We start from the raw sequence: 23,965 nt of genomic DNA on the forward strand, positions 1-23,965 counted from the left end.
GTGCCATCTGACTGCGAATGCACTAGATGTTATTTGAAATATGTATGCTCCAGTTCAAATCTAACTTTCCTAGGAAAAATGGCGTCCAGGAGGAACAAGTTACTGCTAACATCCACAACAACCCATTGATTCAAAAAAAAAATTGAAAAATGACTTCACAGTGCATTCGAAATTTTCAAATTGCATTTTGTGAATTTTAAAATGCTTAGCCATCTAGCGGTAGAAGATCAAAACTAACAGAACTAAATTTGCAATACATTACTTTCTGGAATATTGACCTTTTCGATTTATTTGACAGGAAAGTGCTTCAGATAGCAATATTAAACCACTGTAAAGTGTTTCATATGTGTCTATAAGTCGGAAACAATAAATAGAGTATATAATAACCTCAAAAATTTAGTTCCATTAGTTCTCACCTCTTCTACCGCTAGATGGTTAAGCATTATAAGGTTTGCAAAAAGCAATTTCAAAAATTTTGGAATATACAGTTTCTAGTCCAATGTAAAGACATTTTGCTAAGTATATTGTGTCCGTAGAATAATTTGCGAACGTCAATGAACAATAAGAATGCCGTATTTTACGAAAAAACGCAATTCTTTATTTTAATAATTTCTCATTTGACCGCTAAATGGCGCGAGAGGTAATGTTGACACATAACGCGCGCAAGAAATTTAATTTCAATACACTTGTTAGGATAAAACTTCAGAAATGGTTTTAATTTTCTAAATTAATTACCGTGAAATAAATTATTGTCTTTTATAGCTGTTTTACATATTGAATCACTGCGATCTACTACGGTTATGTTTCAATATAGAACCATCTATCTGAAGAATAAGGTATGGAATAAAACATTTAGCTTTTAAAAACATGCAAAGATTCGAGATTTTCAAATTTTGAAATTCATTAATTTATTCTAAATTTCATTAATAATTTTACGATACATAATATTCCTTCTTATAAATATATACAAATTTAATTAAATTAATTGGTGAAAAGTATTTTAATATAGCTATACCTTATAATTTTTCACTCAATAATCAGTGACATCATAAATTCTATTAATAGATCTTAGATTGGTGAAACATTAAATAACTTGAAAGTTAAATGCATTTTTTTATTAAATAAAAAAAATAAAATATGAATTTGCTAAAACATAAACAAAATGAAAAATTAAATGCAGATATATGGATTATGCGTATACTTAGTAGCTTTTACTTTCATTTGTATTGTATCTTCACTATAATATTACTTTATTCTGTAATTTAATTTAACAGCAATATAAACTGTAAAACATTGTTTAATTAAATTGTTTCTCATTTATTGAAGCAAGCTTTAAATTAATTTTGTACTTCTTTCTGTGTGTCTGGTAATATGTATGCATATATTTTTAACCAGAACGTAATAAAGTAAATTGTTTTTAAAAAATTGAGATTTAATTTTCATATGTACACTGTTCTAAGTAGTTTGTACATTCGATGGTGTACAAGGAGCGTATGCTTCGACCGCGATGGAATGTGTGAAGTAGGAGGTTCTTACGATTAGGTTATATTTAAAGTATTTATCTATTAACTGAATGTCGAATCATCGTAGTTAATTGCAACGGTGCTCTATATAGTGACAGACGTAGTTACAACATGCGACAATGAAGAAATTCAACGAATTATTTGCAACTTGCTTCCTGTTGTACTATTTGTACGGTGTTTGTACGACTCATTTGCTCATAAACGTTAAAAATCAGGTATAAATTCCTATCATTCATTTATTGTTGACAAAACTTAAAAAGAATGTAATCTTAAAAATGAACTTGTGTGAAAATGATTTTGATATTGTTTGATATTTAATAATTGATCACGCTAACCTAAAAGAAAAATAAGTTCTACCAAAAAAGAATTTTAGAATCAGTACTTGTGTACTATTCTTTTCTATGTTTGTTTTACAGGGTGGTGATATTTTGTTGGAAACAATTTCATCCAATGTTACTGAAGATGTTATCACCTTAGAATTTCAGTGTTCAGATGGCACTTTGGTGACACAACTTATTGACTTCAAAAATGTAATAAACTGTATAGCAGTAATTGGTCTTTTCATGTTTCACAAATAGTAATACGATATTTGATTTGTATTTTACAGGAAGTACAGATTATAAAAGCTCTAGTACTTGGGGAAGAAGAACGTGGTCAGAATCAATATCAAGTCTTGTGCTTTGTTAATCACTTTTTCAAAGTAGACTTTATATCCTCTGATGCAATGTCTAAGTTACGACAAAAAAATCCAGGCACAGTGCGCGTGGCAGAAGAAGATAAAGGTCACGTGAATTATACTATGGATTTATTCTTAGATGTATCAGAATCAAAAGATATATCAAAACATATTGCAACTCTTTGCGGGGAAGCAGCAGGCTCTGCTTACACCAGAAATGATGACATAAAACAGTGGATTCAAAGGCCTGGTAAGTTGTATGATAATAAATAGATGTATACATTTTATTTTTTTTATAATATATGTATTTAAATATATCGAAAACCACTTATTAACACAAGTGTTTGCTTTTAATTTATTAGGTTCTTCTGAACTTTCACTGATGGCAGCTGTATACAACTTCAGCACAAATTCTTTAACGCAACAAGGTACGAATGATTCAAAATCATTGTTTGTAACAAGGTGTGCCGACACATCAAATATGTGGGCACCTTGTACTTGCTCATTAGAATTATGTATCGGTTGGTATCCATGTGGATTAAAGTTTTGTAAGGGAAAAGGCGATGGGAAAAAAGCAGTCACACCTTACAAATGTGGCATTAAAACTTGTAAAAAATGTTTTATATTCTCATACTATTCTAAAATGAAACAAAACTGCTTATGGGATGAATGACATATAAGGAATCTGTAGGTGTATAGGATTTTATGTATACAGAAAAGTAGAGTTAGTTAAAATATGGGAGGGTACAATTGTCTTCTATATAATAACTTATTATTTTCACAATAACAGAAATCATGTATAGTACATTTTTAATTGCCCTTTTTTTTAATTTTGTTTTTTTCCCTTTTAAAACTGCATTTATCTGACATTAGTCGAATGTCTATGAAAGAAAATATATAATAATTTCAGAAGAATATTTTTTACTATTTATGTACATTGAAAAATCGTGATTGATCTCATCAAATTATATACAGCTTATTGCACGTATACATATAAATTATTTGAATAATTCCGTACTTTTTGCAAAGATTATTATTATCAAGCTGTACAGAGATATCTTGAATGAAAATTTTATTTCTAATTATTTATGAATAATTTTGTTATGTATTATAGTAAAATTCTTTCGATTCGCTAATATATACGAGGTGTGACACAAAAGTAACGAGACTAGGTCTGTAACTAGAAAAAACAATGGAATTAGCAGCAATTGTTTTTGTGGCATCATCCCACATACCTCCTCTATCCATGTTGCCAATTTCGATTGAATCGGTCATACCATTTGGAAATATTGCGTTATTTAGTGAACACGTGCAACTGCATTCTGCCGGAAAAATGTCTAACGTAAAAACCGAACAGCGAATAAACATCAAGTTTCTTGTAAAATTTGTTAAAATCTGTTGTAACATGTGATGAGACATGTATTTTTAGCTATGACTCACAAAGTAAGCGCCAGTCGATGCAATGGAAGTCTTCAGGATCCCCAAAATCCAAAAAAGAACGCATGTCAAAATCAAAATTCGACATTAATGGAATTGTAATGATTGAGTGGTTTCCCAGTGGTCAGACTGTTAACTAACACTATTACATTGAAATACTAAAAAGACTTCGTGAAAAAATTAGGAAAAAAAGGCCACAGTTGTGAAGCGATGGATGGCTGTTGCTCCAGGACAAAGCACCCGCTCACACGGCACTATCTGTCAAGCAGTTTCTGACCAGCAAAATTATTATTGTGATAGGGAATCCTCCTTATTCGCCTGATTTGGCTTCATGCGACTTTTTTTTATTTCCTAAAGTTAAATTTTGCTTAAAGGGAACCCATTTCACCTCAGTTGAAGAGTTTCAGGCAAAAACGGAGAATCGTCCGAAAGGACTTCCAAAAACCTCGTTCCAGAATTGTTACCAGCAATAGCAGCGCCGAATGCATAAGTGTGTGAATGCTGAAGGGGACTACTTTGAAGGTGATAATGTCACAGAGAACTGATTCTGCAGGTACAATGATTTATTGGACTAGTCTCGTTACTTTTGTGTCACACCTCGTATTTTGCGACAGAAATTCAAGAGAAAGAAAACAATCTAGAATATATAAAATAATTTGAAATCAATGATTATCAGATTTTTAGATATATTCTTACTTTTATAGACTGTACTGAATGGATGCATTTGTAACAGCAATATTTTGTATTCCATTATCAGCGTAACGAACAAACATTATAAAAATAAGAAATTCCACAAACAGAGAAAATTAAAAAAATATGAGATTGTGCTCTAAAAGACTCTAAATCATATCTTATTCCACATAAAATTCACTTCGATTCTTTTTATCGTGACACGTTTCCAAACTGAAGTTGCAGTGCATTTATTAAAGGTTTAATTACTCCTAACATGTATCTGTTACTACCGTATGCACAACGTGTCTTAAGAATACTAATAGAACACATATACATACGTGTATTGTCACAGATGTCAATCGTGCAGTTGTGTTGATGTCACTTCACATACTTTGTTACAAAAATAACACTTTAAGTCCTTTGAGAACGTTCGATCTCTTTGCTGGTTCACACACGACTGTCTCACTATTGTTTACAGTCTCGAATAGAAGTGGTTGCCACCTCAAGTAAACATTTAAATGTACACACACTGAGAACAGTAGGTTACAAATAATCCATTCAGGCTAACGTGAAGACCTATGTATCCAATGGCAAATTTAGACTTCACATTTTGAATGTTCATCACAGATGATTCATTACAGTGAATGTTAAAATATTTATGTCGGTTCAGTGGTTAAATTAATTTAACTAATTTGTAAAATGTCAGTGACTGAGATAGTGATTGCTCAAAATAATAAAGCAGTGCTCAAAATGTAATAAAGCAGTATTTGACTGTTCAAATTTTGCTGGACAAGTTTAGATTTGATATTCGTACTTTATGGGTGAATTATTTATTCCATTCATTATAAGTAGGAATTGGATGTAAGTAATAATGAGAGTTGGATAAGTCTTGCCTCGCAAAAAGTTTTGTGGAATGTAGGTAATATTTGTTATATAATCTAGTGATGTGTTATGTCTGCGAAGGTGTGGTGTGTCAGTGAATTACTTGCTCAATTTAAAAATTTTTAATTCCTAATTTTCTAAATATCTAATTGTCTATATTTCTAAATTTGCAAATCATTGTATTACTAAATTACAAAATTCTTAAATGTGAAATGTTGAAAATTCGGCACCTTGAAAATTTAAAATGACTAAATTTCCAAATCAGAAATTGTATAAAGTTATACGCACACAGAATTCACATCCCTGTAACACAATTGTAGAGATATGATTTACTTCTGACATTTGTCTGAAAGATCACGTCTACTAATAATGTCACGTAACTCGAGACATTTGGGCAGAAATATTCTTCCTGCTTCTGTGCCATCTTGTAAGGCTTCTTGTGAGGCGAATACAATTTTATTCACTGGTTACTTTAGATAAAATTGGGATGAAAACAATTGTCATACTTTTCACTGTGAATCATTGCAATGCACATCCAAAGTGTCAAGTCTAAATTCGTCTCATACAAGGTCTATGTCAAAAATAACGAGATTGAAGTTTTGAAATCTAAGTTGGAGACTATGTATAATGCTTTCAGTGCATTATAGATTGCCGATTTAAATGTATACACACGTATTAACTAGTGAAAACATTTCTGTAAAAATTGCTCAATTTTCAAGGAAGAACATGGTATTAGATTTAAAGTTTTTATAAGAATTATTTGCGAAGATATCAGTTGTTTATATTATACTTATCTTATTAGTAGTCTCGCTATATGGCCGCGAGTGGGGCTATAGCATAGACTGTTATAAAAAATGTGAAATTTGTATCTTTAAAATTTCTTACATTTAAAATGTGCAAATTTATAAATTTCTGAATTTGCTAATTTTATTATTTAATTTTTTTTTAATTTATAAATTTGCAAATTTCTTCTCTGACATTCTAAAGTTTGTAAATTATAAATTTCTAAATTTTTATCATAAAAGATTAACGAGTTTATTGTCGCTAAATTTCTTGATATACTATTGTGTTGTCCAAAGGCCATATAACGAGACTATATCATACTCCAATAAAGTGAATACGACAAAAACAAGATTGATTAAAATCTAGTCCGTTACAACCTTTATTTCTAAGCGAAAGTTTCCGTCTCATTTTGAGCGTTGTATACATTTAAATCGCGCGAGTAGAAACACGTATGTGTGTGTACAGAATTTTATACATGACCTGTAAAGCTGCCATATAAATGTGTAAGATAAATTCCACCAGTTGTATATAGTGCGAAGCACACGTTAATTATAAATAACGAGAAGCACGTGAAAATAAATTAGGTATTTGTATATAAATGATTGTCTGTTAATAATTGAATGGTGTACAGTTCGTAGTAAATAAGGATCACGGTGTTACTCGTCGCGAGTAAAATTACTGAATTTGTACGGGAAAACTTGCGTTCACTATTTCTATGAAGAGATCGCTTCGTACGAGGGAAACGAAACAGTATATACGTTTCATAGCAAAACCACTATAAACAAGACTGCAATATCTGTCCAATTTAATAATAAACGTATTGTATATGCACGTTGCGATTCTCCGCGCTTCCTCACGAACACGAATTTGTATCTAACGAACTATAGCGTAAGCGAATTACGAATTGAATGCGAGAAATAATTGCACATAATTACACGCTTGTAATCCGACATCTGTGAGACTTGTAAGCGTCAAACCGATAGTTTTATCGTCTAAAAATCTAAACAGTTGTACGATAGGAAAATTATAGCGACATATTTGTGAACTTGGTACTTTGACTGCCATGTTGGATTCATTTCTTCGAACGGGGAGTTTATTTTTAATAAATTTCGTGTTATTTTTTATGGTGTTCTTTTGGTGGACATATCTGAGGTTGAAAAATTATTTGTGATGGAGTTTCAGAAAATGGGGAACGTGGCAGTCGAAGAGTAATATGAGTTGTGACACAACTCGGTAGAGTAATTTGCGATGGTTGAGAAATGGTCATGGTTTATTTTGGTGTGTTTGCAGGAGAATTCAGTGTCGAAATTAATTAAAACTATTTTAGAGAAAAGAATGATGTTACATTTTCAAATTTATTTTGGCGATTTACAGATTCTGAAATTTGGTTATCTAAAGTAATTTGAAATTGTAAATTTAAAAATTTTAAAATGTATGTAAGCTATAGATTTAAAAATTTATATATTCAGAAATATGTAAGTTTATTCTCAGATTTTTTAATTCTTCAATTTGCAAATTTTTTTATTTCTGAATTTCTAAAATTTCAGATTAAAAAGTGGTCAACTTTTCAATTTTTAAATTTGTGAACTTGAAAATATGAAAAATGAGAATTTCTAATTGACAAATTTTTAAATTCAAAAATTTGGTAATTTCTATTTTGAAAATTTTTTAATTTACAAATGTGAAAACATCAAATTTAATTTTTTAAACTTTCAAGATTAAGAAGATAGAAGTTAGAAATGGTCAAAATTAGAAATAATAAGGAAGTAATCTGGAATTTGCAAATATGAAATTGGTAAATGTAGTAATTTATAAAAATGAACATATATGTTGAAAATGAACAAATTTACAAATTTAAAAATTCAAATATGAAAATTTATAAATACATAGATAATTGTTTAAGTTTAATTTTAATTAATTTTGCGACTGGACTCATTTTGCAAAAATCTGTCTGCCACAATATACAAAACATAAATCATGAGCATAATTTTCTCAACATCCTGAAAAGATGATATGTGGACTGAGTAACGAGTTAAGTTTGCGAACAGCAATATACAATTTGTACATTGTGTATATAGACGAGTGTGATTTACAGGAAGGGTGGCGAGAAACAGATCAAATAATTATATTGAAAGATACGAAATATTATAATCCATTTCTTTCTATTTTTCAAATTTGAAAACAAAAAAAATGAAGTAATTTGACCATTTCGTTTCTCGCGGCTCACCTCGTACACTTAATTACCAATACACACGGCACAGGCAAATTACAAATCGTTTCAGGTGTTATTGTTAGCAGTTTGATAAATTATATGTGTCATTAAACGTGCGTATTTAAGCAAGAACATAAATGGACGAAAAAACACATATGAGTAATAAGCAGGGTCGGCGGAGAAGATTTCTTTTTTTAATGTGAGTTTTAGGAATTTTGAAATTTTGGAATTTTTGAAATTTTTGGAATTTAAGGAATTTTTGGAATTTTTAGAATTCAAGGATTTAAGGATTTGGGGATTTGGAAAATTAGGGTTTTGTGATTTTCAAAATTTTCCATTTTGAAATTTAGGAATTTAGTTTCTTGCTAATTTTGAAATTTGAAAATTTGGAGACTTGCAGATTTGAAAATTTGGATAGTTTGAATTTTTTGAATTTAAGGATTTAAGAATTTGTAAAACTGGGTTTATGTGATTAAAAATTGGAAATTTAGTTATTTGTTGATTTGGAAATTTAGATATTTTAGAATTTTGGAATTTTGGAAATCTAGAATTTAAGGATTTGGGAATTTCGTGTTTGAAAACATGGAACTTTGAGGATTTGATAATATAGGAATTCGGAAACTAAAAAATTTGAATTCAGTAAATTTGAAGATTTAAATTTCTCTGATATTAAAAATTTCAAACTTCAAATTTTCAAAACAGCTACTTGCCTATTTGTAATTTTAGAATTTATTTTCTAAGAAAATTTATAAACTTCTCCATTCAATAACAAACTTGAAAATTTATGAAAAGTTCGACAATTAGGAAATTTGAAAATTTGATACTTTAGAAAATTAATTAAAAAATTCCAGAATTATAAAATCCGAAAATTGAAAAACTCCGAAATTTCAAAAACCGAGAATTGCAAAATAAAAAATAGTAAATCTGCCAAACTTCTTTGCAGCTATGAAATACCGCACACAGTAAAATCGCAAATGTATGACATTCCATATGTTCCGCATAATTCGCGCCGAATCGAACACACGAGGGCATAGATTAATATGGTCCAAAGGTAGGAAGAAATATTTCAAACAATTGTTCCTGTTTGAAAAAGTCTTGCTCTACGTTAATCCTCTCTTTTTCTCCGATAAGAAATGCACTGATTTAATAAATTTCGTTTCGATGAACAAGGTTGAGGGTTGTCTAAACGGGGCAAGGAATGGGTATTATAACTTTTAGCGTTTAAACGTTTTTCTATCAACACTCCGAATTAGAACTGGATGTTACTCACCGTGTATGATTTCAGCTTTACACATAACATTGTAACTTATACACATATTTTTTATATATATTTAATAAAAAGAACGACTAAATAAGTGTTATGTTCCTATTCATTTCCTTGGGTAAAAATGAATTAATAGGAGATTGTTGTTTATGTAAAAATGAAAAGTGTACGTAGAACAAAATTTAATTTATATATACCATTTTCATTACCAAATATCAATTATTTACATTTAGTTTGATTTATATTTATGTGGTTGTTTTGTACTGCGACAGTTTTGATGGTTTTTTGGTTCCGAAAATATTGAATTTCAAAAAAGAAGTTTTTTAGAAATTTTAAGTGGAAAAAATTGTATTTTATTTATTGGCGTAACTAGGCTTGTTCTGTGGGATTCCAGTCTTTTGTTAGAATGCACGTTATATAGCCACACATTGTATGATATTGTTCCCACGCGTTATATTGCCACGTGTTAAATCACCGCGCATTATATCGCCACGTGTCGAATTACCATGCATGGTATTGTTACGCATTATATTTCCACACATGGGATCACCACGCGTTATATTTCCATACATGAGATTACCACGCGTTATATTGCCTCGCGTTATATTGCCTTGCGTTATATTACTACGCGTTCGATTTCCATGCGTTGAATTACTACTTGTTAAATTATTACGTGTTACATTTCCATACATGGGATTACCACGCGTTATATTGCCTCGCGTTATATTGCCTTCCGTTATATTACTACGTGTTAGACTTCCATGCGTTGAATTACTACTTGTTAAATTACCACGTGTTACATTTCTATGCGTTGGATTACCATGTGTTATATCACCATGCGTTAAGTTACTGCCGTTATATTGCCACGCGTCGAATTGCCGCGCATCGAATTGCTATCATGGTGTTGTCACGCGTTCTGTTTCCACACGTTGGATTACCATGCATTATAGAGCCTCGCGTTATATTGCCTTGCGTTATATTGCCTTGCGTTATATTGCCTTGCGTTATATTACCACGTGTTAGACTTCCATGCGTTGAATTACTACTTGTTAAATTATTACGTGTTACATTTTCACGCGTTGAATTACTACACGTTATATCGCCAAGCGTTACATCACTACGCGTTATATTGCCACGCGTTAAATCACCGCGCATCGAATCGCTTTCATGGTATTGTCACGCGTTCTGTTTCCACACGTTGGATTACCACGCATTATAGAGCCTCGCGTTATATTGCCTCGCGTTATATTACCACGTGTTAGACTTCCATGCGTTGAATTACTACTTGTTAAATTATTACGTGTTACATTTTCACGCGTTGAATTACTACACATTATATCACCAAGCGTTACATCACTACGCGTTATATTGCCACGCGTTAAATCACCGCGCATCAAATCGCTTTCATGGTCACGCGTTCTATTTCCATACGTGCGATTGCCACGCGTTATATTGCCTCGCGTTATATTGCCTTGCGTTATATTACCACGTGTTAGATTTTCATGCGTTGAATTACTACTCGTTACATTTCCACGCGTTCAATAACCACGCATTAAAGCACCTCGCGTTATATTGCCTCGTATTATACTGCCTCGCGATATATTGCCTTGTGTTATATTACCACGTGTTAGACTTGCATGCGTTGAATTACTACTCGTTACATTTCCACGCGTTCAATAACCACGCATTAAAGCACCTCGCGTTATATTGCCTCGTGTTATACTGCCTCGCGATATATTGCCTTGCGTTATATTACCACGTGTTAGACTTCCATGCGTTGAATTACTACTCGTTAAATCACTTGCGTGCTACATTTTCATGTGTTGGATTACTACATGCTACATCGCCAAGCGTTAAACCATAGCACGTTATATTTCCAGTCTGAATCACCATGCGTGGTATTGTTTACGTGTTATATTTCTACATGTAGAATGACTATGCGTATTGCCACGCATTACATTGCAAGTTAGATCGCGACGCATTATATTACCATGCATTAGGTCGCGTTGAATTATCTCATGTTAGATCTCTACATGTTAAATTGCAACGCATTGAATCACCACATGTTGCGTAGCTACCCATTATATTCCCACGCGTTATATTGCTGGATTGTCATACGTTACACTTCCACGTGTCAGTTCGTCATCTATTAAACTGCAATATGTTAGATCATTACGTTATATCGCCATGTTATACTTGCATATGGTACATTCCCTTTTGTCAGATCGTAATTCACGTCCGCGCGGTATATTGCCATATTTCGGAAAATCTCCACTTGAATTTTATCTAGTTACGCCAATAATTGAACACTTTTAACACTAGAACTATCAACCAGTTAAAATGATTGGTTTCAGATTTTTCATTTTATATTATAAAATTTTATTGTCGTGATTTTATGGAAATGTCTGTCATATTTTGTTGAGGTAAAAACTAGTTCTGTATGTTACTTGATGCTTTAGTATTTATTTCCCTTTTCATTTTATTTTTCATTCTTCGATAAACGAGCATTTAATGTAGGTAGTTCTAGTGTTAAGTTATACCCTGTATACTTGATTCTTAACCGCAGCAACTGAAATTAAACAATCTATATTAGAACAACGAGAACGGATCAAGAAATATACGGAATTCACGTGAATGTTGATAATTGTTTTCTATTAAGTACGATACAATAATTATAATAATTTAGTACTCTCCCACGTTCTTTACACGCATTCCTAAACTCCATCGCTTACAATGTATTCTCAGCTTGAAGATCGAACGATAAAAACTAGTCACGTTTATTGCCACGCTACAATGTATAATCGAACGCTACATAGAGTATTAAAAACTATGAAAGTAAGAAGCTTACGTGAGTAAAAAAAAGAGGAAAAAGATAGGAGAAGAAGAAGAATTCGTTCTGCTATTTTATGCTACATTTACAGCGAGAATTTCATTCAGTCGGCTGAACGGAAGAATTAAGGAGATCGTGTTTATACACGGACAATGATCGAACGCTTAATACAATTAATTATTGATATCAAAGGTACTTTCGATAATATTTGCATTGCCGTGATTAACGATGTCTTTTTACAATAAGTACTTTTCACAGGAGATTCTTATAAAAAGAAAGAGAAGGAATATGTCTTGTAAAAATATAAATTTCTCATTTACATTAAGTATCTTGGTCGTGGTCGACACATTAAAAAGCGTCTTTTATAAATTAAAACAACTAAATATCACTTTTTCGTCCCTTTATGTGGACACTGTCTTTGTGATACCAGTGAAATTCTATAATTGTACATTATCGTTCAAAAGTATTAGGACTCTTGTTAGTGACATTTTCAAATTTTATAGGAATTATGAATTTTTAATATTTAACATATTCACTGCCATTGTGAATGTAGGTATTAGTAAGATGTACATTGCTGACTACCTAGGTTTAGGTACTCAATTTTTTTTAGGAAAATGGCAATATAGGTACAGTTTCCAATATTTAGTCTCAACACTAGTTGATTTTTTAATTTCAATTTTTAAATTTTCAAACTGTCAAATTTTCTTAATTTTTAATTTTTAATTTTTCAAATTTAGTAATTAAAAAATTGAGGAACTGAGAAGTTGAGAAGTTGGGAAATTTAGAAATTTGGGGGTTCGAAAATTATCAAATATACAGACTTATGAATTCTTTAATTTAAAAACTTGACAAATTTAAAAAATTATCAATTTCAAATTTTTCAAATTTTTAAATCAATTTAAAAGTATTAAAAATACGAAAAATTTTGGAATTGGAGCTTTCAATATACTATCTTACTTAACCTTAATATAATATCAATTTTATTTATAATTTTTCTAGTATGAACTTGAGAAACTGATGATTTCACGTTTGGCAATGAACATGTTAATTCATCTAATTAATTTAACACAAATATTTGTGTTTAAAGGTTTTTTCACAGTTTTTTTTAATTTAAAAGACGTTTAGTTTTTGTCAAAAACATTAATTGTCAGCTGTAAGTAGGTGTAAGAAGAGAGCAAGATGGGATTATGTCGAAGGACACAAAATTAACATTTATATCTTTATAGAAGTTACCTCTTCTCAAAACCTATATAATTTTTTAATTTCTTCAGTTTTAATATTTCTCAAAATTTTTATCTTATTATTCTTCATCTTTAATCTTTAATATACCAACTACAATCTCTAGAAAACCAAATTAAAGATGACCAATTAGATTGTTTTTCACTCTATTTATTTTTGTGTTTATAAAGATTATTCATAAACAAAAATGTCTCATCAAATAACTAAAGAAACAGGGACTCATAATTTTTTAATTTATGATTTTCTCAGCAGTTGCATCAGCGAGAGGTAAATAATTATTGCTGCAATAAGACAAATAAAAAAAGTTAAAATGCTAAATATATTTTTCCTTAATTTCACGAATTTTAATTAGTATTGAATTCCAAATTCAGAGTGCAAATACGATTTGGGTTTGTTGTATCTGACTTGTATTGTGCAGAGTGGGACACGATATTATAAATCAAAGGGTTAAATGATCGATAATTTGAAGCAGAGGGTGCAGTTCCACTGTTATTCGCGAACTGCCCCTAATCATCTACAGACTACGAACTATACATTTACACTGAGATCTGCAAAATAATGAAACATATGATCTATGAAATCCACAATTTACAGATTATGTTTATTTTGTAGACTTCGACACATCCGCAGTCTATTTATAAGATGTCAAGTATAGTGTCCTCAAGAGATGTAGCATCCCCATCTTGCTTTCCTAATCTCTTGCTGCTGCATTGTTTTTCTTAAGTGCTCATTATGAAATACCAGTATCAATTTTAGACTAGTATTTTATAGAACACTAATATCGAATGACAAAACCTATTTCAACTATAGTTTTCACATGTTAACCAGTTAACTGTGGCGATCTTTTTGCAAAGCACACACCAGTGTGTGTCGCGATAATCAAGCGATGACGAGTTAGCTCTCAAGAATTTATGAATCCATCTCCAATCATTTACACTTTTTATTTGTTTATTTCATTTCGTGTTGACCTCTAAACATTTTAAACATACTACAATTTACGAATATAATTTAGTTTTCGCCAAAATTACAATTTAAGTATCAAATTGTAACAAAATTTTACGCATGACGGATATAGTCGTCATGACACAAAATTCTGCCACATTTTCATGACGGATATAGTCGTAAAACACACTTAACTGGTTAATGATCTGAGCGAGAAGTTAGAGTATCCAAAGATTTTTGAACGATAGTGTAAGTAGCTTAGTGACAGGATCGATTCGCTACGAAAAACTGATGCGTTTCACTTCGCTACTGAAAACTGTTCGAACAATCTATTCTCTCGGTGAAAATATGCTGGTACGTTCTAAATATACAGTGCCGTGCTGTACCACGAGTGCATATAGGTGGATAAGAATAGCCCAACAATAATGCAGTTGCTTTCAATTACGATTCCATCACTGAACATGATAATTGACGTGAATTAAATAAACATACTGTACGTAACATTTCATCGGAATATTTCAACTAATCACCGATTTCTAGTCTCAATCTTAACCGTACGGAACGATTCAATTTTACTACTATCGCTAATCGAATTAAGTGAGGGATCAACGAGGTGAGGCCAGAAAGTTCATCGGGATGTATCTTAATTTTTATCGGTAACGGTAATAACAAGTGTACATTGGCAGTTTATCTTGTGTTTGTTGTACAGTAATATTCCGTTTTATATTATTGTTAAGTCGTATTATTGTTAATTTCCTTTATTTTGTGTTATTGTAATTTCCTAATAAGGGCGCTGGTCCGCTTGGATTTCAAAGTGGTGATTGTTCTGTATATGAAATTAATTTTTAATTTTAACGTTGCATGTGAATTATGAGAAAAATTTGAAGTTTGCAAAAATTGTGCATCACGAAATATATGTATAGCAGAGTTATATTGTACAGTAATGGCGGTGGTAAACATATCGGATTTTAAATCTATAATATGTAGTTTGGATTCGCAACCAGTTGGGAGAAATATTTTTTTTAACAAGAAATAACGTAAATGAGTACGGAATTTTGAATTATTTTATGAGTATTTTGTTATAAATATGTTGTATTTTATTTTTCCAAAAAGTGGGATATACATGTATTTTGAAATTAAATTTGATTAATGATAAATAAAAAGATAGTAGAATGTAATATATTTATAATTAAATGCTTATACAATAATTAACAAAAATTCAAACAAGAATTAGAAAATATTTTTACATTACTAAATTTTCAAATTTTCAAGTTGCCAAATTATCACATTTCAAAGTTACAGTAAGTGAAATTCACAATTTTTTAATTTTCAAATTTTCAAACTTTAAATTCTTACTGTATCAATTTTTCAATTTTTTAATTTTCCAAGTTACAACACTTCAAAATTTCCAAACTCTCAAATTTACATATGGTTGCATATATATATACTTATGTAAAAATAGATTGTTAAATTAATAATAAAAAGTGAATAAAAAATGATATTTATAACAGAACACAAAATAATTTGCGTTTATTGTTTAAAAAAAAATTTCTTACAACAGAATGCGAACCCTGGACGACAGATTTGAAATCCAATACATTTACCACTACATAAAAATCACTATAAAATAAATTTAGCTTTTAATACTTATTTATGTGCAATGTAGCATCGTTTTTTAAACTTCAATTACAGTTTTCTCATAATTGGTTCACTATGTGATGTGAGAAATAAGGTTATGTTTATTTCGTATGTAGAACTATCATTAAAATCATTAATGATAGTTTATTAAAATCATTAAAGTTTAATAAGATCATACTGAAAGTTTTCCTTGAAAGCTTTCCATCGAAAGAAATCTTGTTCTCTCTGCAATTAAATTCACTGTACGTAATCCTAACTTTCAAATCTTCTACGGAATAGAACGTATTAAATAAAAAAAAATGGTGAACTTTCTGACCGTTCCCGAATAGGATCAAGTACCTCAGCACCGGAAGTGTGTACAGAGTACAGAGTGTCAAAAAAGTAATAGTTTATACAGGTGATTTCCTACATCACCTTAGACAGGCATTTGCAAAAGAACCCAATAAAAAGTAAAATCATTTAAATTAAAATTCAAAGTTCTTCTCAAATTTACATATTTTCAAGATTTACCTAAAAGTTACTTGTTTTATAAACAGTCATAATTTAAATAAATTGTATAATAAATTCAATTTAATAATAAATAACTGTATTAAAATTTATGAGATTTAATAAATTCCTTTGACATATTTACAACGCTAGAGCTCTCACAATGCAGTTGTTGAAAGAGGACTGCATTTAAATAACTTAGCCTCCATCTTTCAACGTTCAACTTCAGTGCCAACGGTGTATTAAACATTTCCCAAAAGCCGTCGAAAAATTAGTTCATAAAATTAAAACAAAGGCACACGAAATTAGAAGACCCAGAGCTGATTTCGCAAGCTTGAAAATCCGATGACTTATCGAGATCTGCACCCACATTTAAACAACGAACTTGTTAACAAGGTTCCACAACAAAATTAAAAAACGTCTTCATTAGTTCCTCTTGCAAATGCCCATGCATGATGCGGAGAACTTCGGACTACCATTATGTCCCTATCACTCTTTCCATACCGTGTATAAGCACCGGATTCTTCAAATACACTACCGTTCTTGGTACTGCAGCTCACAAGTAGCCACATATGAGTGTCCAAAGTGGCACTAGCTACTGTAACACGTTTTACGCACATCGGCAAGTATTACACTGAAGTCGTCGTCCGCTTTCGGCACGTGTTCCATGTTCTGAGACTGCTGTCCCTGCTGTGGCTGTTGCTGCTGCTGTTGTTGTTGCTGCGACGGGTGCTCTTGATACTTCGTCACATCCATACCCTGATGGTACTGATCCATCGCGTGACTCATAGCCACGTTCGAACACCGAGTGTCTTTGTTTTGATCGTCGACGATACACTGAGAATTCGACATGTCCAGCTGAGTCTGCTGAGGGGCATAGTAACGCAAATCACTGGCATAGTTGTGATTGCTGTCGAGCAAGTTCTGAGACGAGAGACTGCTGTGACCCACGTTGCTCGAGTGCGAATACTTGAAGTACTTTTCTAGCTGCAGAGTCTGCTGTTGGTCGTCGTCCGCGGTCATTCCGGGGTCCATGTGACCCAGGATCGAGTGCTGCTGACCCGTGCTGGTGCCCTCGGTTTGGTACTCTTGGTGGTGAGTCATTTGGTAACGATGTGATACACCTGGAACGTGATTCGTAGGAGGATTAGGAGGATTTGTTAGATGTCAGCTTTGCTATTTATGAAATGTTACGAAAATGGGAGGTATGTTTGAAGAAACTGGCGAGGACAGTAAGATTTGGATTAATTCTGAACCAATAGGAGTTCAATCAGATTCACAGATTTCAGAATTTACAATTTTCTAATATTTCAAATTTCCAAATTGAAAAATTGAAAGATTCTTAAGATGTCAGATCAACATTTGTAAATTTTCAGGTTACCAAATTTCCTAATTTCCAAATTCCTAAGATGTCAGATTAGTATTTGTAAATATTTAGGTTACCAAATTTCCTAATTTCCAACTTCCGAAAATATCAGATCAACATTTGCAAATTTTCAGGTTACCAAATTTCCTAATATCCAAACCCTGAAATTACTCAAATCCCCAAATACCTAAACTAACGTACAATCGATTGCGGTTAACTAAATACCCTTGACCACTGGAATTAGTCCAAGAGTAACGAAACCAGGACAAAGTGTAGGAAGTACAGCCGAGACAAATAAAGATAGTAGAAGTATAATCGGGACAAATAAAAATGGAGGAAGTATTACCGGGACAACCTTCAGCGGCTCCACGGATCCCCATGGATTGTTGTCGATTGGCACACTGAACAGGATTATAGTTGCTCTCGACGGTAGACTGCATCGAATAGTTGGCAGTCTTCGACGATTGGCTACTTGTATAGTGCTGCAACGATTGATCGTGTGGGGATGCGACCGGTGGGTAAAAAGTGCCCGTCACAGAGCCAACATTTTCAAATCCTGAACGCAGTTTATTGCATGACACCATCATGCCGTTTGCGATGCCCACCGCGGCGATACTCGATGGTTGTCTTTCGAAATTTAAATAACTTACCTAGAATTATAGAATGGGGAATATATTTAGTAAATTGTATGATGTTACACAGTTAATTTGTTGGACTTCATTTTACTAATTATGAATACATTGCAATTTATGATAACTGTAATGGAATGATAGTAAATAATGGATGTAGAGTTGTCATTGAACTCATCTTTTTGTAAATAATTATATAGAATATTATCATGGTGTATACACCATATATTATAATATATATCATACAGTTATATCGTACATTTAGTGGTATATCACTAAACAGTTATTTAGAAGAAAAAATGCAACGTTGTAAATCATAGGTTAAACTGTGGTCTGCAAAACAATTTTGAGGTTAACTTTACATCCCTAAATTTTAATTTTTACTTAAATAACTTGTTTAGTAAAAATCTTACATGGTCAAGATTTCCACATTTGTTATTACCTAAGTAGTTATGAACAAAACTAAATAATCAGTCAAAATTTAATTGTAGAATAGTGTTCGCAAAGAATGATATGTTCAAGAGGATATCTTTAGACTATACACATAAATTTAAGAACCTCTTTGAATATTAACATGGCGAAGTTACACATCTATCTTATATTTGTTTGTAATATTTAAATGATTCGTTTATGTAGTACTTACTGATTTCTTATAAGTTAGAGTGTCAGTGTAAGCACCAGAATTCTGACACGATGATATGCTAGTTCCACCAGCATGACCCGTGTGCAGTTGATTATCGGTACTCATAAAAGTGTACCGCTTCGTTTGTTCATTCATTTCGTTGTGCTGCTTAGACGAACCCTCCATTAGATCTCTTTCTGGATCTGGATTTTGCGTGGATGGCAAATGCGTTCCGTCACCTAAACAAAGATTAAATGACTAATTAATCGCCATATGAGTACAAATTCATTTTTGCTGCGACCTTTGACATACAAATATTTCTAAACCATTTAAAATTGATAAAATATTTATTACAAGAATAGCTGATGTGTCTGTACTTATTTCTGACCAAAAGATACCTATATTTAAATAATAAATTATTATTTATAATTATAAAATTCAAATACTTGAAATTATAAACTATTACTTATAATTGCAAAGTTCATACGAATATGACTATAAAATTCGTTGAAATACTCAATTGCAGAAAATACGAACAGTGAAATGTAAACCGAGCGAAGAAAAATGAAGAAAATACGATTAGCAGAGAATCGTTTCTGGTACTCGCGATTTAATCGTGGAAATTCAATTCTTGGAGTTCCAAGACTGTCTGAAAGGTAATTAATGCGAGTACAAACTCTCACCATCTGGCTCGGGACTGGCAACTGGAGATATGTCCGGTGTGTGAATAATAGGCGTATAAGGGCTACCGTACAAGGAATTGCTCTCCGATTTGTACTCCTGGATGCCTTGCTGCTGCTGTTGCTGGTGATACAGGGATGAGATCGGGGAATGGCCACCCCATGGGATCTGAGGAATGCCTTGATAACTGTCCATCTTGGACCTTCAACAAATCACCAGGAAAATTTTATTATTCTTCTATTCAGAATTGCTAGTTTTATTAATCAGTATCACTAGTTTATTGTACTAGCTTATCGTCACTAGTTTATTGCATTTAATATTTGAACATGTACATTTATATTTGAACGTGTACATTCATTTATATTTTATCTATCTTTTGACTCTACTTTCAACTTCAAAGTAAGCTTCATTTAACTCCTTCACTTATAATTCACTTATTATAAATTCGTGATATATATTATAATTCATATATAACAAACCAAAATCATATTTGTAGAACAATTGAATTTGGAATTTAATACCAATTACAATTTGCACAATCATAAATCCTTGAATCCAAAATGTGTCTAACATTTCTATTTTGCTTATTTGTCTTAACATTATAGCAATAATTAATTAACTCTGACTGATGCACCCATCGAAAAAATCATAGGTCAAGGGCTTAATATTGAATAATTTCTACAAAAATTAAAATGCGATCGAGAGAAGTTCGCGTCGAAATGATTTTTGATCAAGCTTATATTTAAGTTCCTTATTGTTGCTTACAAAATTTGATTCTCATTAAGATACATCATTAATGAATACAGTAATTTATTAAACAATTATTGTACGTGCTACTACAATTATTTCATTATACAATATTATACATATATGCAATTATTTTACTAAATAATTTAGTAAATAATTTTACTAATAACTTTAACTAAATAATTTAGTAAAATAGTAATTTGATAAACTCCGAAGTAAGTGTACTTTAGCATCGAACAATTTTGACAAAAATTCAAAAGCAAACGTATAAAATTCATATTTAGAATTCTTTATCTATCTGTTGATGATTAATTTGAATCGATCACAGTAAGATATTGAACAATCGATACGAACCGAGATATGGACTTACATGGAATGATGAATTGTGGTACCAGAAGGGTTGGACCTATTGCCGGTGGTATTCGTAGCGGACGGGGGCGAGGAGGGTGCACCTGGGGCCCTTTTCGCGTGTTTCCTACGACGTGGCCTGTACTTGTAATTCGGATGTTCCTGCATGTGAATAACCCTCAGCCTTTCCGCCTCCTCTACGTATGGCCTTCTGTCCTGTGGGGTCAACCCTCGCCATTTCTTTCCTGAAATTCACGGATGGTACATTAGTTACTTGCAAACTCCTTTGTCATTATTTACCCTTTGCGCTCGAAAGTATTTTTTGTATCGACAAAACGCCTCTGAAGCAAATCTGAAACTTTCTGTTTCATAGTTTGATGAACTTTTTGGATTCATTATTTCTCTATCGTTAATCACTGTTTTCTGTTTCATTTTGTTTGTATACTGTGGATTTAATGAATTTATATTTATGTAATATGTATGTTATGGGAAATGTGTTCAACATTGGTATTTTGTAAAATGATTGAACATTTTCATTGTATAAAATGTTCGGCTATTTTATAAAATGCCTACGTTACACACATTACTTGTAACACATATGTATATGTTTATATGTACTATAACACTATAACACTATGTTTGTACGCTATATGTGTTATGTGTGTTATATGTATTATATGTGTTTATGCATTATATGCCTCATATGCCTTATATGTGTCATATGTGTCGTATGTGTCATATGTGCTATATGTGTTATATGTGTCATATGTGCTATATGTGTTATATGTGTTATATGTGTTATATGTGTTATATGTGTTATATGTGTCATATGTGTCATATGTGTCATATGTGTTACGTGTGTTATATGTGTCATATGCGTTATATGTGTTATATGTGTTAAGTACTATGACACTATGTTTATACACTATAAATAAAAAAATAATGATTTCAGATTGTTCAGTTAAATTAAATATTTCATTTCAATAGTTAGTGTTTCATTTCTCGAGTGCAAAGGGTTAAACACTATATTTTTAAGGTACTCAGAGATCTGAGTGCTTACCGATGGTCCAAAATGATATGCTGCGTGAAAAATAATGAGAAACCATATAAGTAGATGCTGTACACTATTTATTATTATAGTAATAGATAATGGTATAATTTTTTGTGTTGATTAATATTTTACTGATACTTGTTTTTCAAAGTTTTTCAAAACCAGTCTACAAATTCCAAAATAACCCCCAAAATAGTTTGCCCATTCCCCAAAACAAAAGCTTGAAAATTCAAAAACTTCTCAATTCAAACACTCTAAAATAGAGAACCCAAGAATTTGCCCCAATCGACAATCCAAAAATGTCCAAATTTCAAGCCTTATCAGATTATCCCAAAGAACAAAGACCTAAAAACAAACCAACACTAAAAATTCGTTCTCACATAAAAGAAGCAAACGTATCGATTGTATGTTTATCGATTCCGTATCGATAGGTTGGTATTCGCAGCGCCTAATTGCCCGTCGCTTGGCTACATAATCGAAGGAGGAAGCGGAAAAATGGTCGAACGAGCTCTCGGATACGAATTACAGACGGGGCTTGGCCACTCAAAGACGGCCAGGTTGGAATCTGGCTTAGTTCAATATACCGAGCGTATGGTAGGCTGGAATATCATTAAGCAAGGATAAGGGTTAATACGAACGTAAGATGTTCACGACAAGAACGAAAAAGTTGAGCAAGGCGGATGTATATGGTGTGGCCGTGTACATAGACGGCATACATATGTAGACCGGGGGATCGGCGTACATACAACGTTGAAGCCGTATGGATACATAGGCGCATGGGGGCGTAGATATGGGTGCGCCCGTGCCTTCAGCCAGCCACAAGGCACGAACCATTATTTCATATTTCATTTTGTATATTTCAACTCCCAAGAGGAGAGACGGTAAACCTGAACGACTCCGACGAAGGGAGGAAGATAGGAAATAAAGAGAAAACGAACGGAACGGGTGAAGAGGCAAAAAAATCGACGGCAGGGGGGAAGAAAGGAAGGGGTCGCATCCTCTATCTCCCAGCAAAGTCCATTTTTGTCGCCCAACAGTTCTTCTTCTTCTTCTTCTTCTTCGTCCGCTGTGGACCCTCGCCTGCCCCTTTTTTGCGATACGCGTTTTCGTTACCGAGACAGGGTGGGTATTCGCGATGGATCGAATCGAAATGTGCCTCCGAGTCGTTCAACGCTCGATGGAATGTCGCTCGTGTACTTGCGCCTTCGATTTCGCGATAAGCAGCCAAGGTTTCTTCACTGATTTTTCATTTCACGGTGTTGTTTGCGACTTTGTAACTTTGGTGTCGGGTTCTGATGGAGGAAAGGGATATTATGTACTATTTAGATGGTATACTCAATTTTGTAGGTGAAAGAGGTTTCTTTACAGGTTTTGAATTTGGCGATATTATTTGCCACTTTATTCCTCTTATTAGTTTATTAACTTATTCCTCTTAGCTTCTATAGAAAAAAGTGATATTATGTATCATTTGGATAATATACTTGTGCTGTTTAATTTAGCAAAGAGGAGTGTCAAGGTAACTTCACATATTTTTTACTTGATGGTGTTGTTTACAACTTGGATCCTTTGGTGTCGGGTTCTGATGGAGGAAACGGATATTATCTGCTATTTAGATGGTATACTTGTGTTGTTCAATTTTAAAATGAAAAGAGTTTAGGTTTCTTTACAGATTTCGGGCTTAATTTTATTATCTATGATCTTATCTCTTTTGTTATAGTTTGTTGTGTTTTTAATAGAGCAGAGGAATAGTATCTATTATTTGGATTATATATTTGTGTCGTTCGATTTAACTGAAAGGAGAGCCAAGGTTTCTTCACTGATTTTTCATTTGACGGCGTTGTTTGCGATTTTATTCCTTTGGTGTCTGGCTCTGATGGAGGAAAGGGATATTATGAATTATTTGAGTGGTATATTTGCGTTGTTCAATTTTGCAGGCA

At 32.3% G+C, this 23,965-nt stretch overlaps 3 protein-coding genes across 11 annotated transcripts in view; 1 reads left to right on the forward strand and 2 right to left on the reverse strand.

Moving 5' to 3' along the window:
- The window catches only part of Syt1 (synaptotagmin 1), a 69,222-nt gene extending 61,705 nt beyond the window's left edge, over nt 1–7,517 (reverse strand). For both annotated transcript variants that reach the window (XM_076528956.1, XM_012291099.2), the window contains exon 1: nt 4,647–7,517. The gene's annotated coding sequence lies outside the window, so the exon portion shown is untranslated. The remainder of the gene's footprint in view (nt 1–4,646) is intronic.
- oaf (BRICHOS-like domain-containing protein out at first) overlaps nt 1,460–23,965 on the forward strand; it is a 174,399-nt gene continuing 151,893 nt past the window's right edge. For 5 of the 7 annotated variants that reach the window (XM_076528959.1, XM_012291094.2, XM_012291096.2 and 2 more), the window contains exons 1-4: nt 1,460–1,738; nt 1,940–2,053; nt 2,131–2,449; nt 2,562–2,627. In XM_076528959.1, coding sequence (XP_076385074.1) covers nt 1,643–1,738; nt 1,940–2,053; nt 2,131–2,449; nt 2,562–2,627 — 595 coding nt within the window. In that variant the 5' untranslated portion in view covers nt 1,460–1,642. Of the gene's footprint in view, nt 1,739–1,939; nt 2,054–2,130; nt 2,450–2,561; nt 3,506–19,727; nt 19,776–23,965 lie in introns of those variants that run through there. The other 2 variants (XM_076528962.1, XM_003705720.3) reach the window with 2 other exon arrangements.
- The window catches only part of LOC100876699 (Sox box protein 15), a 129,386-nt gene continuing 117,495 nt past the window's right edge, over nt 12,075–23,965 (reverse strand). For both annotated transcript variants that reach the window (XM_003705738.3, XM_076528955.1), the window contains exons 5-9: nt 21,000–21,222; nt 19,885–20,084; nt 19,223–19,440; nt 18,297–18,600; nt 12,075–17,708 (exon numbers count right to left, since the gene is read on the reverse strand). In XM_003705738.3, coding sequence (XP_003705786.1) covers nt 17,176–17,708; nt 18,297–18,600; nt 19,223–19,440; nt 19,885–20,084; nt 21,000–21,222 — 1,478 coding nt within the window. In that variant the 3' untranslated portion in view covers nt 12,075–17,175. The remainder of the gene's footprint in view (nt 17,709–18,296; nt 18,601–19,222; nt 19,441–19,884; nt 20,085–20,999; nt 21,223–23,965) is intronic.

The sequence above is a fragment of the Megachile rotundata genome, chromosome 2, assembly GCF_050947335.1.
Source record: "Megachile rotundata isolate GNS110a chromosome 2, iyMegRotu1, whole genome shotgun sequence".
In the NCBI taxonomy this organism is placed as follows: Eukaryota; Metazoa; Arthropoda; class Insecta; order Hymenoptera; family Megachilidae; genus Megachile; species Megachile rotundata.